Source organism: Epinephelus fuscoguttatus, linkage group LG21 (genome assembly GCF_011397635.1).
Source record: "Epinephelus fuscoguttatus linkage group LG21, E.fuscoguttatus.final_Chr_v1".
Lineage (NCBI taxonomy): Eukaryota > Metazoa > Chordata > Actinopteri > Perciformes > Serranidae > Epinephelus > Epinephelus fuscoguttatus.
This window is the reverse complement of record NC_064772.1, coordinates 31,541,098-31,556,596: the sequence shown is the minus strand read 5'-3', so window position 1 is coordinate 31,556,596 and position 15,499 is coordinate 31,541,098. Positions and strand designations below refer to the sequence as shown.

General features: G+C 42.8%; 1 protein-coding gene across 7 annotated transcripts in view; it reads right to left on the bottom strand.

Annotated features, from left to right (window-relative positions):
• Positions 1-15,499, bottom strand: part of LOC125881571 (partitioning defective 3 homolog) — a 420,073-nt gene that overhangs the window by 161,219 nt on the left and 243,355 nt on the right. For all 7 annotated transcript variants that reach the window (XM_049564735.1, XM_049564734.1, XM_049564733.1 and 4 more), the window contains one exon: positions 10,056-10,203. In XM_049564735.1, the coding sequence (XP_049420692.1) occupies positions 10,056-10,203 (148 nt within the window). The remainder of the gene's footprint in view (positions 1-10,055; positions 10,204-15,499) is intronic.

The following is a 15,499-nucleotide window of genomic DNA, read 5'->3' as shown; positions in this document are numbered from 1 at the left end:
ATTAACATTACGATGGCATCACAAATGACTCAGCAGTCACACACATGTCTCAGAGACATGTCTTCGAGGTCACATGGGGACAAATATTCCTCCAATTATGATTAATGGTTCACAAAATCTGTCTCTTCCACAAAGGGGCTATTTGGTGTTTGTTAAAGAGCTTCTGATTCATGCTCGCCATCCGTGCAGCTTAGGAAAGAGCTCTGTGGCAACACGATTGTGCCACTGTGGCCTTTGTCACACTGCGATTAAAGATAGCTTCTCATGAGTCACGCAGAGAGAAGCACACACACACACCACCCACCACCTCAGCACCCACCATCCATCCTGCCGAAAACAAACACAGGTTGTTGGATGAGGCTTACCATGAATCAGTTTAATTGTAATGTGAGGGCTAAAAAGGGTCACAGTGTGATTACAGTGGCTGTTAATTTTAATGTTACAACATTACATTTTATTGAAGCTGCGGTTCATGAAAAAATATTTTCACCGCTGAAACACCAAAAAATATGTTTTTGTTTTTTAAATTAATATTTGAATAAACTAGGGGTGGGTGATAGGGCCCGAATCTCTAATGTAATTTAATATCATGGTAACAGTATATCACAAATTATTCTGTGCATTCAATCAAGAAATGGTTTAAAATCACCACAGCTACAGTACATTATCGTATTTGATTATTTTCTTGTTTTATTTGAAACAAAAACAAACCAGAAAAATAAAAAAGCCTCACATAAGGTGGGTGCAACCCAGTCCATAGGGTGCTGGCTTTGGAACCGGAGGGTCCTTGGTTCACGGCCCCATCAGGACCAAATATGGAGCATGGACTAGTGCCAGCTGGAGAGGTGCCAGTTCACCTCGTGGGCACTGCCAAGGTGCCCTTGAACATGACACCAAACCCCCAACTGCTTGGGGTGCCTGACCATAGGCAGCCCCCTCGATCTGACATCTCTACATTTAATGGTCGTGTTTGTGCATGTGTGTATTTCACACCTGTATGTGTATGACAACAGAGTGAAAAAAATAAATTTCCCCTTGGGGATTAATTAAGTATATACGTACATATATATATATATGTACACATAAAAAAACACCTGAGGCAAAAACTAAAGACTCAAAACAGTAAAATTAAAATTCTTTAAAAATGGAAGCTTTCAGGTTCCTCAGAACAATAATTTCAAGACTGTATATCTGTATTTACATCTTCAAATGAAGCCAACGCCAAAGTGCCAAGAACTGCAGTTCCTCAAATGGCCACTAGAAGCTGGCTCCAAGATGGAGTCAATCCCCAAAGACCACCATGTGAAAATGTTCAACTTTACAGCAGAAATAAACATGTTTACAGCCTGGTACAAAAAACATTTTTAGTCTCTATAGCTAATTTCTGTGTTCATGAAAACTGCACAGGGGGTGATTTTTTATATAGCTCACCTATTTAAATATTATTAAGGCTTAAAGTAACGCATAATTAAGTGACAGATGGATGCTGTTCCTTGATAAGTTGCCACCACAGCAACAACGTTGGTTAACGTAACCATGGCGTGACCACAGATTTACGGGGTATAGGCATAGCTGTTGCTATTTCGCTGTATTTTTAATCCATGAATGTTAATCATAATGTTTTGGTTTCCTGTAAGAGTCTTGGCTGTACTTAAAGACCCTCTAAAGAGTCAGACATTCAGTTCTTGACGTCAGTACATTTTGTTTTAACGGTTTGCTAAAATTAGCAATGTCATTATCACAGTTAACCATAGCTGTAAATACACAGTACAAAACAAGCCAGCAGCTAGCATTAGGTTAGCTCCGACATCTTGTCTTCATATATTTGTTTCTGGCTCCAAAAATCCAGTGACAGCCTTTAAAACATAAGTCCTATACATAAGTCCACCAGTAGGTGACGTCAAAGTGTCTATGTCCATTATTTAATGTAGCCTATGCTGTACTCGCCTTCTCCATGTCCTATCCGTCCAAATAACGTTACCTTGGAGGCGGCTGAATTCTCGTGGGAATCATGAGATCACGCAAGAATCAAGAGATCACACAGAGATCTGAGATTTCCCTGATAGAAACAGTATTGCTGGATCTCTACCGTTGGACACATTTTTACCATTGTATGTTATATATCATCTTATCACCCAACCCTAAAATGAATGAACTGTACACAATAAACAGCCACATTACATGGATGCCATCCTTTCTATTCCCCCACTGCATCTCATTTTTTTTGGATAATAACGTCCAAAAGATGCTAAACACGCAAAGGAAATCTTTCAGTAGATGCAGCCTGTCCTTATGTTCCACACTTGACGAGTTTGCAGCAGCACCTGCTCGAATAGTACAATCAGTACAGTGGGAGTTACGTTTCCACCACTGTACAGGCAGCCCTCTGGCCAGGCATGCTCAGCATGTGGAAGCTATTCCATGATATTGGAGCAGAGATGTTCTTCCTCCCTCTGGCAGAGAGTGAAGACAGAGACAGATGAGCTCTCTGACTCGAGAGGCCACCTGGCTGCATCCGTCCAAACGGATCAGAGCTTCACTCTCCTCTTTCTCTGCCCTCTGACCAAGCGTTGCCTGTTGAAACATTGAGCTGTAAGGTGAGAGGTCACACTAATAGCCCCACTTCATCTTCTTTCTCCTATACAATTCCCTCCATCTCTGTCCATCATGCACTTTCTCTCTCCTCCTCCCTCCTTCAGTGACACTTTGGCCTATCGATCTGACTGGAGGAGAGATCGTTAGTTGATATACGGCTATCAGGCCAACACAGGGACTACAGGCAGTTATCATCCTAAGTACACACCGGTGGCAACCAAAGCCTTAAGTTTACCAGTTGTTTGGTCAAATGGGCAAATGCACCAGAGTGTGTTTAAACTGAACCAAACGGTTGAGGTGTGTGAGCACCCATGTTCTAAGAGGGATCCCCTCATCAATGCAATTGATCAGGACATTAAGCTGATTCAGAACATTTAGTTGATCTGCTTAATGACAGTGCTCTACTTGCTTGTAGAGAAATGAAACATCAGGATTCAGCTGTCTAGGATTTGAATAGAAATGCCAAACACTGAGACTTAAAGAGACATGTGGAGTTAATCAGTGATTCCCATGGACCTAGAAACAGAGCACTCAGCAACCAGTCACAAGTTGTTTTTGTCTCAGCCCCGGGTTGGGAAGTGTTGTCATGGAGGTCCCTCTGACCACAAAATGTGACTATTGTTACTGTATACTTGAACATCTGGTGACAGCTTAATGCAGCACTATTTCCATGGAAGTCAATAATGCAGCCAAGATGCTGTCACTACTGGCATAGGTGATCTTAGAGCATCCAGAGTAAAACTAAACTAACCACTTCTCTGGCATATATTACCATGATGAGGCTAAAAGGTTTTTCTATTCCAGAGGTCAACCCATCAACAGTGTAGAAGGAAGAGCCGCCCTCCCATCCAAGCCTGTTATTTAGCCTTTAAATGCCATATCAGGGAATATCATTTCTGACCACATCAAGCTTTTTATACAAGCACAAGTTGCGCTAGCTGTAAGCCCAGTAGGAGCATGCTATGCACCCACACTTCAGGCACTTCTTTCAGAAACAAATATGAATCTATCACATCACCACATTAAACTAACTAGATTTTAAATGTAGTATTGCTGACCTGAACACCCACACAGCTGTTTTTACTCTGGTTAATTAGATTTCTGCTCATGAAGAGGCTGAACAGAGCTATTCTGGAAGTGTGTGAGGTCACCAAACTTCACAGACTAGTAAGAATGATGAAGGAAAAAGTTGTCTCAACCAAACAGGTGCGACAAAACTAATGGGAGAGTTGGAGAGATACCAATCAAGCGCAATCTGTACACGCCCACACAGTCCTTGGAAAAGGTCTAATTAGAGAAGTGAAAACACCTGTGTGGGTGGACCGTGTGGCCCTAACTATATATCAGGTTCTTGCATAACCATACTTAAAAATGGAAGGTGCTAATGGAGTGATATTATTATATCTTGATGGATCTGCAATTTGTATCTTTTTCATCTTTCTTTTTCTTGTTTGTCACTTGGGAAAAATATTCTCACCATTAACTGTCTGAATAAAACAAAGATTAAAGCTGTAGTTAACTTTATAAAAAATAATCTTGCCTTGTAGCACTTGTAATGCCATTCCTGTATGCCGACAGAAACAACCAACTTAAGCTGAGGAGTCTCTACAGCAGCTGTCAGTCATGTCAATCATGGCTCGTGAACTGCAGTCGAACTGTCAAACTAGTCAGCGATTGATCAAATACGAATTAAGATTCTTAATACAATGACTATTTCTTGTCTCGGATGTTTATAGAAACATATTTTAGTGTACTGTTTAGCTGTATAACATGATTAGGTCACAAACTTTCTCACCTTAGAGCTAAACAGTACACTAAAATATGTTTCTGAAATGCAGATTAAGAGATTTTCTCAACCGAAGTTATGAGGGGCTTTTAATTTTATACAGATACAGGAAGTGTTAGTTTGAAATGACGGCGCGATGCATTAACTTTATAAAGGCAAACGGGAGTGGTTAAAAAGTAAGAATATAAAATACTGAGAGAATAATAAATAACGACCTGTTTATAATGTAGTCTGTTTCACATGAAGCTGGTGAGTAAAATCCCGGCACTATTTTTTGATTTTATTACTATCCTCCATTATGAAGAAAGAGCATTCTTTGCTAGCTTGATGCTAACGGCAGCACTCACCAGGTTGCTAAAGTGCCTCTGCTATTTCCCGCCAACATTTTTCCTTTTTACTCGGTGTGGTAACGTCCCTAGAAGAAATGTCAAAAACCCTGGGGTGTTGTTGTCGTACAGTTTCCACAGCAGCAGATCGCTCTGTGTTTCTATTGGTCAAAGTGACAGCTGTGATGGGAGAAGTCATGAACAACAAAAAGAAAATCAATACAATAACGTTTATTTGTTTAAGAAGGGACAGTGTACATCAATAAACATTCCTTTTAAAGAGAAGAAAAAAAGAAACATGCAAGACTTTCTGTTGGAACGTCGTGAGGCGTCCCAGACTTGGCATCGGTTGTCGTCTACTATGACACACTACACGAGATGAAACGATGGATTATCGTGTACGACGCTCGTTGTTGTTCACGATCCAAGGCTATAATCGGGCTGATATTGTGTAGTGTGTACCAGGCATTGGTGACTCCTCAGCTCTGATTAGTTGTTTTTGGTTTGCCATGGTCTATTCTTGCGAATGCCATTAGTGGGAAGTAAGAGGAAGAGGAAGAGGAAGAGGAAGAGGAAGGATGTGACTTTTTTCACAAATTATCTGTCTCATGTACTTCCTTCAGAATAAAGTGACAGTTTCATCAAACATGACACAAAGTTATTGTCATAAAAGTTACCAACTGTAGCTTGAAATGAATGATGGCTGAATTCCATGGAGATGCTTTAGTTTCAGGGTACTGCTATTATGCATGACGGCTCTCCGTCACACTGTCATGACTTACTGGGGCGTTTGAATAGACTGGAGCTATTATTAATGTTATTAATAACACCTGTGCTTCCCTTGCTGTGACAAGTCAAAACATCTGCTGTTAAAAGGCCTGTTCAGCCAGTATGTGTATTACAATTCAATTTTTCAACATCCATCAACATCAATTGTTGCATTTCACATGGTTGTTATTAAGAGCACAGGTGCCTCAAAAGTGTTTCAACAGAATGTGGTAGAAATGTGAAAAGCAAATACATTTCTTCTTGGTCAAATGGCTGCAGTGAATACGTACAGTAAGGCACAAGAAAAGGGAAAATTCCAGGGTAACACCATTTACGTCTCTGTCATTTTCTCACTGAGGCGTGCTAATAGCACTCTCAAGCAGTCTGGACTCCAAATTAAGGGAGGTCACTTTGCCTCATCTCCTGCGCTGATGGCTGAGCATACAGAAAAGGTGAGTCTGCGGACTGTGAAATACTGGAGGTGAGGGGACGGCAGGGTCAAGTCCTGGAAAGACGATCCCACTTAAACACCATTAGGGAAGACTATGGTGTCTGGGGACAGCCAGAGGTTGGTGTGTTCGTCATCCTTTAAATTAATAAATGTCCTCATAATGTCGGAAAAATGACCCAAACTTTGCTGTTGCAAATTTCTTTCAGTGACTAATTTTGGATATAGGTCAGTGTCTACGGGATTTTGCACTGTCACACATTACATCCTGTGAACACCTTCTTTCCTGTGTGACAGCAGCATGAGTCCGCTTGCCTGGTTCCTACCTCCGGCTTTGCCTCCCACCCCTCCCTCACTCCTGTCCCAGTCCTAGGTGTGCATTCTGACTCAGGCGCTTGGCCAAACAGCCACATCCACAGAAAGCGTCAGTCCACGTCCCTCAATTTTCACCCCAGCATGTGGACCCCGCACCCGGCAGCACTTTTCAATTAAACCGAACGGAAGGCAAGGCCGGGTGTGATGCTAACGACCTTTGCGTCAAACCTCGGCTGTCGCTGTCACACTGTGCGCATGCGGGAGACTTCACTCAGCTCCAAATTTCCTTCCTTTTAATCAACCTTTTCTTCCTTTGTTTCTTTCTGCTTTTCCATCTTTGAGTGAGAAATAATCTCAGTGGATTCTCGATTCTTTCACCCCAAGGGCAAAAGGTGGATGGAAATGAAAGGCAAGCAGGAAAAGAGAAGGAACAAAAAGTGTCAGGAACTCATTTTATTTGAGCAGGGAGTTCAAGCAGAACGCACTGTATGTTCACCACCTGCTAGCTGTGGATTCAGCCTCTGGCCGTGATGCTATGATGCATGGAGTGTGCACGTGTGAAGCTAAAGCTGACAATATCACAGCATCGTATGGTTTACTGAAGCAAACAGGGAATGGGATTACCTCTGACTATTGATCAGCTCACAAACACACACACAGCAGATAGTTCTGAATGACAGCCCAAAACACTACAGGGAAGATCAAGGCCCCTACAATCAATGTGATGGCACTATACCACCTTAATAGCACCTGTCTCCTTCCTGTGTCATTTGGTGCTTTTCTTTGCTGTTGCCATGGTAATAATAATTCCTATAATTCATTCAATTGTACCCATTCCCCCCTGAGATCCAAGACCTATTCTTACTGTTTCAGAAGAAAGGCAGCAAGCTACCTGTGAGTGCTGGGAGTGGACGAGCTGGTCCAGGCTCTGATCAATACCAGGGTGGGGGGAGGGGATACGGCATCCATACGACATTGCAGTAAGAGAAAACAGAGAGCGTAGCAGCAACAATCATAAGTGGGCAGACATATGGCAGACATCTATAACTTGCTGCTGTCTACAATAACTCATAATCAAAGTCTAATCTTAATTCTGGAGAAGCAAAACCATATCCCATTTACCTCCGTACCTTGGTCCACTTATAGCAGCACAGACAGTATAATGGAGCACATGAGAGGAAATGATTCGGTTAAGAGAATCCCTCCGTTGTCTTTTGAGACGTAAAATGCCTCAGAGTTTTGTCAGCAATCACTATTTGCTCCAAGGAATAATGTATGGCTCACATCAGTGGAAACTGAGCCTTACCTGATGGAGAGACTGTACGTGAGTCTGTCACTGTGCGTGTACATACAGCCACGGTGTGTGTACATTGAGTTGTATCTATGCCCAACCATATCCCAAAGTCCACGTCTGGCCTTCGTGATCCGGTAATTTAGCAGGCCTAGATACACTCGGCATCGGGCTGTCAGTCAAGCCCTGGTGGCTGTGTGCTTCCTGACCTTGCTGAGCCGATCTCAGCATCTGTCCTCTAACCATTACTGTCACATCTCACGCGCCAGGCAATATGTCTGAGCCCATCTGAAGTAACACATAGAAAAAGATAGAGAGTGGAAACAGATACCGTCTTTCTAGCCGGCAGAAGTTTACTAACAGCACAGAAAAATACATTTCACAGTGTCTTATTAAGTTATGAGACGGCAAGAGAAAATTTTGTTATGTTATTTTCTTACAATGTCCCCATGTCTGCTTATTTATCTCCTTAATTCAAACTAAAGTGGGTAAGTGTAGTACACTGACATTTTGGTTAAATTTAGAAAAGGGAAAGAAAAAAGAAACAGTCCACGTTAGATGAATGTGAATGAGAATGATATGTCAGGATTGCTGATGCTATTCGCTTTCAAAGTAAATTTTCTGACATTTGATCAAGGTTAACTAGATCTTAGCTCTGCGTCGTCAGTGAGATGCAAGGTCATTGCCACTTTCTTGAGGACAGAAGACAGAGAGACTTTTTTTCTGCTTTAATGCATTCTAGCGACAAGATGAAATACATTTTCTGTATTTTTAGTAAATTGAAAAGAGGAGAAAAAAAGATCAGATATGCAGTAAATGCAAAAAGCAAAAATTTGACCGACCTTTGCAAGCAGCAATTCCTGCCTCTACTTCTTAGGTGCTGCGTGTTACCTCAGTGCGGCAGTGTTGTGTTGCTGCAATGAATATAAACTCAACTGCGACTGCATCAGAAATTTAAATAACAGAATTGTGTCAATTTAAAAAGATGACAACCTGTCACAGATTGTTGGCACGGGTTAATGAGGGCACAACTCAGAGACAGCCTCAAGACAGAGAAGAAAAGACGCTGACATTTTCTCACTGCGAGACAAGCTGAGTCAAAGATCTGACACTCCGCCGAGCTTCGGCTGTGATAACTTACTGCTTTAGCACCCACTCCGCCCCCAACCCTAAAACTTTTCCACTTGGCTCATTTGACTCCCACTCTGCGGGATGAGATGAGTGCTGGGCGCCCTTGAAGTTTCAATGGCAAGAAACTTTTCCATCAGTGCGCCCACAGTTGCCGCTTATGATCTGAAAAGCCTGCGTCGGGAAAGCCAGTGGAATAAATAAGCCAAGCTGAGAGGAAAACCAAACCAATTTTGAGAACTTCTGATTTGGGGATGGAGGAGAAAGACACGATGGAAGAGTGAAAGGAGAGAAGGGGAGGGAGAGACAGAGGGAGGGAGAGTGTCAGGGGCAAGCCCTATTGATCTGGAGGCTTAATTAACCATCAGATGCCTCTGACACAGCCTCTGATCTTCTATGATCAGTGGCAGAGTGGCACCGCTCTGGGGGAGACGGTGAAGAAGGGGATAGGAGAGAAACAGGAGAATGAATGGGAAAGGGCGGAAAGAGGTAAAGTGTAGATCATTGACAGATTGCAAATTCACTCCATCTGAGGAGAGGAGGGTGGAAGGGTAACGGGGTGGGAGGTGAAAGAGGAGAAAGGGTGAGTGATGAGGAGATCGTGAGATGGTGGGGAGGAAAAAATGGGTGAGTTTGGAGGAATAAAAAATGGAGGAGGGGGAGAAAAGAAGACGTAGGAGAAGTGGGAAAGTGGGAAATAGGAAGGTAAGAGAGGAAAACAAGTGCATGGAAACACCTACTGTGTGTGCTGAGAAATTGGGCATGGAACATGCAACTACGCTACATCATCCCCCACAAACACGCCCTCTTCACATCTATGCAATCACCTTCAGCTTCTCTGCGTATGCATATGTGAAAGGTCCGTCGATGCTGAGATGACAGCGGTGACGGGTTGAGGATTGAATTGCCAATTCTAATACACCTGAAGATACGAGATCTCAGCCCTCTGATGTCAACTGGGTAGAATGGAAATTGACCCAAGTGAAACCAGTCGGTAGTGGAGTGAAGGCAGAGAGGATTGGGGATGACGTTAATCCCTGAGAGGTTTGAATAGTGAAATAGCGCACCTTGGGATGTGGAGTAATGAGGAGGGGGAGGAGGCTTTGATTGTGACGCTGGTTGGGGGTTTAAGGGAAGGAGCGCAGAGGAGCTGCTGGGGTGGATGCTGAAATTGATCAGGGCATGTCAGTTTACAGACAGCACCAATTCAGGGGGAAAATATATCCAATGAGCGTGAGGTTAGCAGGTCAACCACACTTCCCATCAACGTGAACGGGGAGTGATCGGCCAAAAAAAAAAAAATCCAATTGGTGGAGTCATTTCGTCTATTAGAAGGTTGAAAGAGACACAAAGGTGCTGAGGGGGAGGGTGAAAGAGCCTTACTGATACACTACTCACCAATGCGTCCGATCATATTAGTCTGCGGTGTGGAGTTGTTGTCCAAGCCTTCGATGCTTTCATACAGTGAGTGGGAAATCCGGCGCTCGTGGTTGTCCAGTAGAGAGTTTGAAGGATGCTCTCTGACCGGAGGGCTGCCAGGGGCTACCTACAGAAACCAGGAGAGATGAAGAGTAGACATGAGGCTGGAAAACAGGTGCAGTGCCAGATACATTTTCCATTTAGTCTGACGAATAACTTGTGTTCTTTAAAGGGCCAATATGAAAAAAAACACCATAAACATTTGAGGTATATTCATATTCATAACTGAAAGTCAAACAGAACATCTTACCCTGCAAATTCTGCGTTTGTCAATTGACAATAAAAATTATCTGCTACTACGACAATACTATTTTAACTACTACTAATGCTTAACTACAAATTTTTACAGCATTAAAGATCATTACATTTAACCATCTTACAATCCTGATTCCAAAGTTGGGACACTGTGTAAAACGTATATACTGTAGATATACACTCATTCTGAATGTGATGTCTGCAATGTGTTTAGAAAAAGTTGAGATGGGGCAACAAAAGACTGGGAAAATTGTGGAATGCTCAAAAAACACCTGGAATATTCCAGAGGTAAACTGGTTGATTGATAACAGGTGATAGTATCATGATAATCCTCAAAAAGATTAATGATCACAAAACCACTGTCGGTAAACACAGTTCATCACTGCATCTACAAATGCAAGTTCAGACTGTACCATGCAAAGTGAAAGCCAGATATCAACAACATCCAGAAACACTGCAGACTTCTCTGAGCCTGAGCTCATCTGAGATTGACTGACACAAATTGGAAAAGCGTGCTTTGCTAAGACAAGTCCACATTTCAAATTGTTTTTGGAATTCAATTACGACATTGTGTCCTCCAGGCTAAAGAAGAAAAGGACTGTCCAGATTGTTACCAGTGCAAACCTCAAAAGCCAGCATCTGTGGTGGTATGGAGATGTGTTGGTGGGTAACTTGCACAAAGAATGTTGAAAAGTGCGTACAGGTTTGGAGCAACATACACTGCCATCCAGAAGACACAATGCCAAGCCACATTCTACACGTTACAACAGCGTGGCTTCGTAGTAAAAGAGTGTGGATACTAGACTGACCTGCTAGCAGTCTCCCTTTACAAATGTGTGGGACATTATGATGTGTAAAATATGGCAATGAAGACCCCAGACTGTTGAGCAACTGAAGTCTTAAATCAAGCAAGAATGGGAAGTAATTTCATTTTCAAAACTTCAACAATTAGTGTCCTCAGTTCCCAAACGCTTGTTAAATCTTCTTTGGACTGTATTCAATTGAATATAGGTCATAGAGGAATTACAAATCATTGAATTCTCTTTTTATTTATGTTACACAGCGTCTCAACTTCATTGAAATTGGGGTTATATGTTATTCTGTATATTAAAAGCCCTGTAAATCAGACTGAGACTGATAATAGATTCCAGCAATGAGCCTTGCTCCACCTTTTTATGGAGCATGTGCATCCTGTATTGTGCCTTTGAAATAATCATTAATCCCAAGTGAATGTGTGTTAACACAGATCAAAAGCACAGATGGAAAAACATTTTAAAAAAGATCAAGTAAGGAGACTATGAATGTGCCACATAAACAGGAAGCTACGCACACACTAAGAAATTCACACACAAAGGAAGAAACGGGTCTAAACGGCTCCTAATGTGATGCCATCAATACTCCAGAAACATGGAACCGGTGCTTCAGCGTCCATCTCGGCTTACGCCGGTATTTTCTGGCTCAGCAGTGTGAAACGGCTCCTGTAGTAGTCCGAGCTGGATAAAGCTCCATGGATTTCCCATAGGCCGATAGACAGCTGTCTCTAACAATGAACCCCAGTAAATGGACCAGTGACATTTGCCATGTGGTCGATACACAGCACTGCTGGTTATTGAGCCCAGCGTACACTCAGTGCATGTGTCAGTCTTGGCAGGGGGACACGCTTAGCGGTTAGTCTTTGGGTCTGGAACCACTGGGCCTGGATGCTATGTCCGGTCTTCAAAAGCCAATAGTCTGTTAAATGTGGTATTTTTAGAATAGAGACAATGGAGCTACCACAGCAAGAGTCAGGAAGTAGAGAGGAAAAAAATCTCACATCCACGTGCAGAGAGTTAGAGGATAAAGCTCGGGCCTTGGCCTTATTTCCCACAATGCTTCATAGCAGCCTGTGGGCAGCCGGGGGAATGCACTGGAGAAGAACTCCCTGTACAGGACCTATTACAGATAGCTCCCTTACAGCGAGATAGTCCTTCGCAGTTCAACTCTGTACCTCAAGCATGCTTTAAACCGGGAGGCCCTGGCTAATATTGATGTCTCACAACACTCTGCTGGCTCCCGGCCACGAGAAAGGGGAGTAAAAGATCAGACTGCAGCAGGAAGACAGGAGAGCAGGAGGACGAGGAGGAGAGAAGAAGAGGAGGAGGTGGTTTTGGTGAACGAATTAAACAAATAGCAAAAAATAGGAGGATAGTGGGGGGTGTGGGAGCTGAGGCCCCGGCACAACGAGGGTGTCGCCTCCTCGTGGGAGCTGCGCACCCTGGAAGACGCATAGCAGGGTAGAGGAACTTATCGGCTGTTTAATATAAATGAGAGGTTTAATGAGGTTGAGAGCGCTGGACTTTATCAGGACAGCGTGTTGATAAGAGCGAGGGGCGAGGAGGGAAGGCATGTGCGTATGTGTGAGCGTGAAAGGGGGAGCAGGGTCAACACAATTACAATCAGAGCCACGGCGACTAGCAGCCTTATAATAAAAAGCTTGTCCCTGGATGATTCCGACTCAATAAAGCTCAAATTGTCGAAATAAAGATTTATTTTACTCGCGTCTCTCTCTTTCACTCAAGCCCTCTCTGCTCTTTTTAATCTGCTGCAGATCTGTCATGAGCTGAAAAGAAGTAAGATGGAGTATTTCAGGTGAGAGGCAGGGAAATGGGTGGACAGAGAGCGAGCAGCTGAGAACCAAATGATATGAAACTATGTGTAGAATGTGTCAAGAGGAGTAGATCTCAGAAAGTCTCCCTCTATCTCCGAGCTCTGAACAGGCTTTTCTTCAAAGTATTCATTGGCCTCTATGGCAAATAGACTCAGGAGCCAACTTAACACAGAGGCAAAATGGCAGCTATTTAATCTTTGTGTATCCAGTATTAATTAAGTCCGCTTCTGTGCACGCTAATGCTTTAGCACACTGTGCATGTTTACTGACTTGCGAATATTTACTGACTAGCGCATGACAAGCTGTGACATTTCATGTAAAATGTGCACTCTCTGCTGTCACCTGATATTTGATATCACAGTCGTGATTCCATGTTACGGTCTTTTCCTAAGAAATATCTTTTGATGCCCATGCAGGAACAGATGCATTTTGTCATCCCTGCAGAGCAGAGGCAGCAGGTTAATAAAGTAATGAAATGAACAGAAGAAAAATTGGATTGTAAGCACCGGCATCAATCATCACAATTGCCTCAGAAGACAAAAATAAAACACTCTGTGGTATCACGGTATTAAAACCCCCAAACAGCCACATTGAGTTGATCAAGGAGCTTATCTGTCCAAACCTGGATGTGTTCCTTTAACTTTTTCAGTGTCTTTGTTGGGATTTTAGTCCGTTCTTAACACCGGTTCTCATCACCTCATCATGTGTTTAATCTGTCTTAATCTAGTCATTTTCAGAGTGGATTATCCTGTTGACTGAGGGAGAGGGCAGAGCACTGTGACTTACACTGAGCCCAGTCAAGATCATCTTCTGCTCGGCTCCCAATGGACTCACTGAGCACGCCTGTGTGTTTGTGTGCTCAAGGTAATGCTGTTATTCTCCTGTGTGAATGCAGCGTGAAAGTGTGTGTGCATACCTGTATTCATGTGCACGTGTGTTTGTGTTTATATGCGCTTTGAGTAAGTGCAGACTCATGCACAAACGTGTTTCTGCTTGCGCATCAGCATCTCCCTGACCTTGAGTTCTCAGTGAGGGAGAAGAAGCAGTGTGTTGACAGGGCCAGTCTTAAGCTGTCAACTAAGGCTAATAATGTCTAGTCCATGGCCATTTCCTGGCCTTCTATCCCAGTCTCAGCCTGTTGCTGTGGCCCTAATCCAGTCAACCTCCACCATAATGCTGTAATTACAATCCTTAAGCTGCTGCATCCTGCCCCAGGCACAACTCACCTCTCTGCTGGCTAGATACCCCACTTTCATTAGCTGCTCACATCCACCTAGAGCCTCAGCTAATGCCCGCGCTTCCCAAAGTGGGTTCCCGGGTCTTTTAGGAGTTCTTAGCAAGACTTCAATTTCACAAAAACATCACGCAGTTGGGGAATCAGCACGATAGCCAGGTATATAAGAATAACTTCCAGTCACGTTTAGCTGGTCCACCACTGATTATCCTCTAAGCAAACATATAAAGGGTGTCCTGCTACAGACAACCCGGCGAGGGCTATTATGCTCATTTTGATTCTCACAGAAATGGAGGCTTACAGTTGAGCTGCTTACTAGTCCGCTCCATTAGAGAAGTCAGGATCACTTCCTGCACAGATACAAGACCACAATGACACTTAGTCATGGGCCTTATTGTTGTATTAGAACAGTTTCAACAGTGCATTTTAAAAAAGACAAAGCTGTTGTATACGCAAAAAGCAAAATGTGTAACAGGAAATGAACAACTTCCTTGTGCATGGAAACTCCACTACACCAGAACTGTCCAGGGAATTATGTGCTCAATGCAACTAACCCACAGAGATTCAGCCATATTAGCAGCTCTGTGATGCTAAACAGTATCATTAGCATTTGTACATGCTCACAATAACAATGCTAATATGCTGATTTTTAGCAGGCAACATGTTTACCATGTACGCCATCTTGCTTTAGTGTGTTAGCATGCTAACATTTAATTAGCACAATGTACAGCAGAGGATAATGAATGTCATTATTAAAAGTTTGATGCAATGATGGCTGTAGATGAAAAGCTGTGACTGTTCATCCTCTGGGAATTGTGTGGGCCAAACTTCATGGCAATTTATCCAAGAGATTGGCTAGATATTTTGATCACAAATGTCAATGTCGTGGTTTTAGTTTGGTTTAGTTTATTTAAGAGAGGACAGTGAAAATAAATAAATACACATAGTTTAAAATTGCCAGAATTAACCAAGAGGCTATTTCTAATTTCTAGGACCCTGGTCAGGATGTTACACAAGGCTACCTAAAATACAACAAAGCACAAAGAACAAATAAAAAATAAATAAAAATGATAATGTTAGAGGAAGAGTCAGGGGATCACCAAAGTCAGTAAGCTTCAATGATTGTCTGTACATGATATAATGGCAATCCATCCAATAATTTTTTAGATATTCTTGGCTGAACCAAACTACTGGACGTAATCTCTACCATCTCCTTTTCTCTCTTCA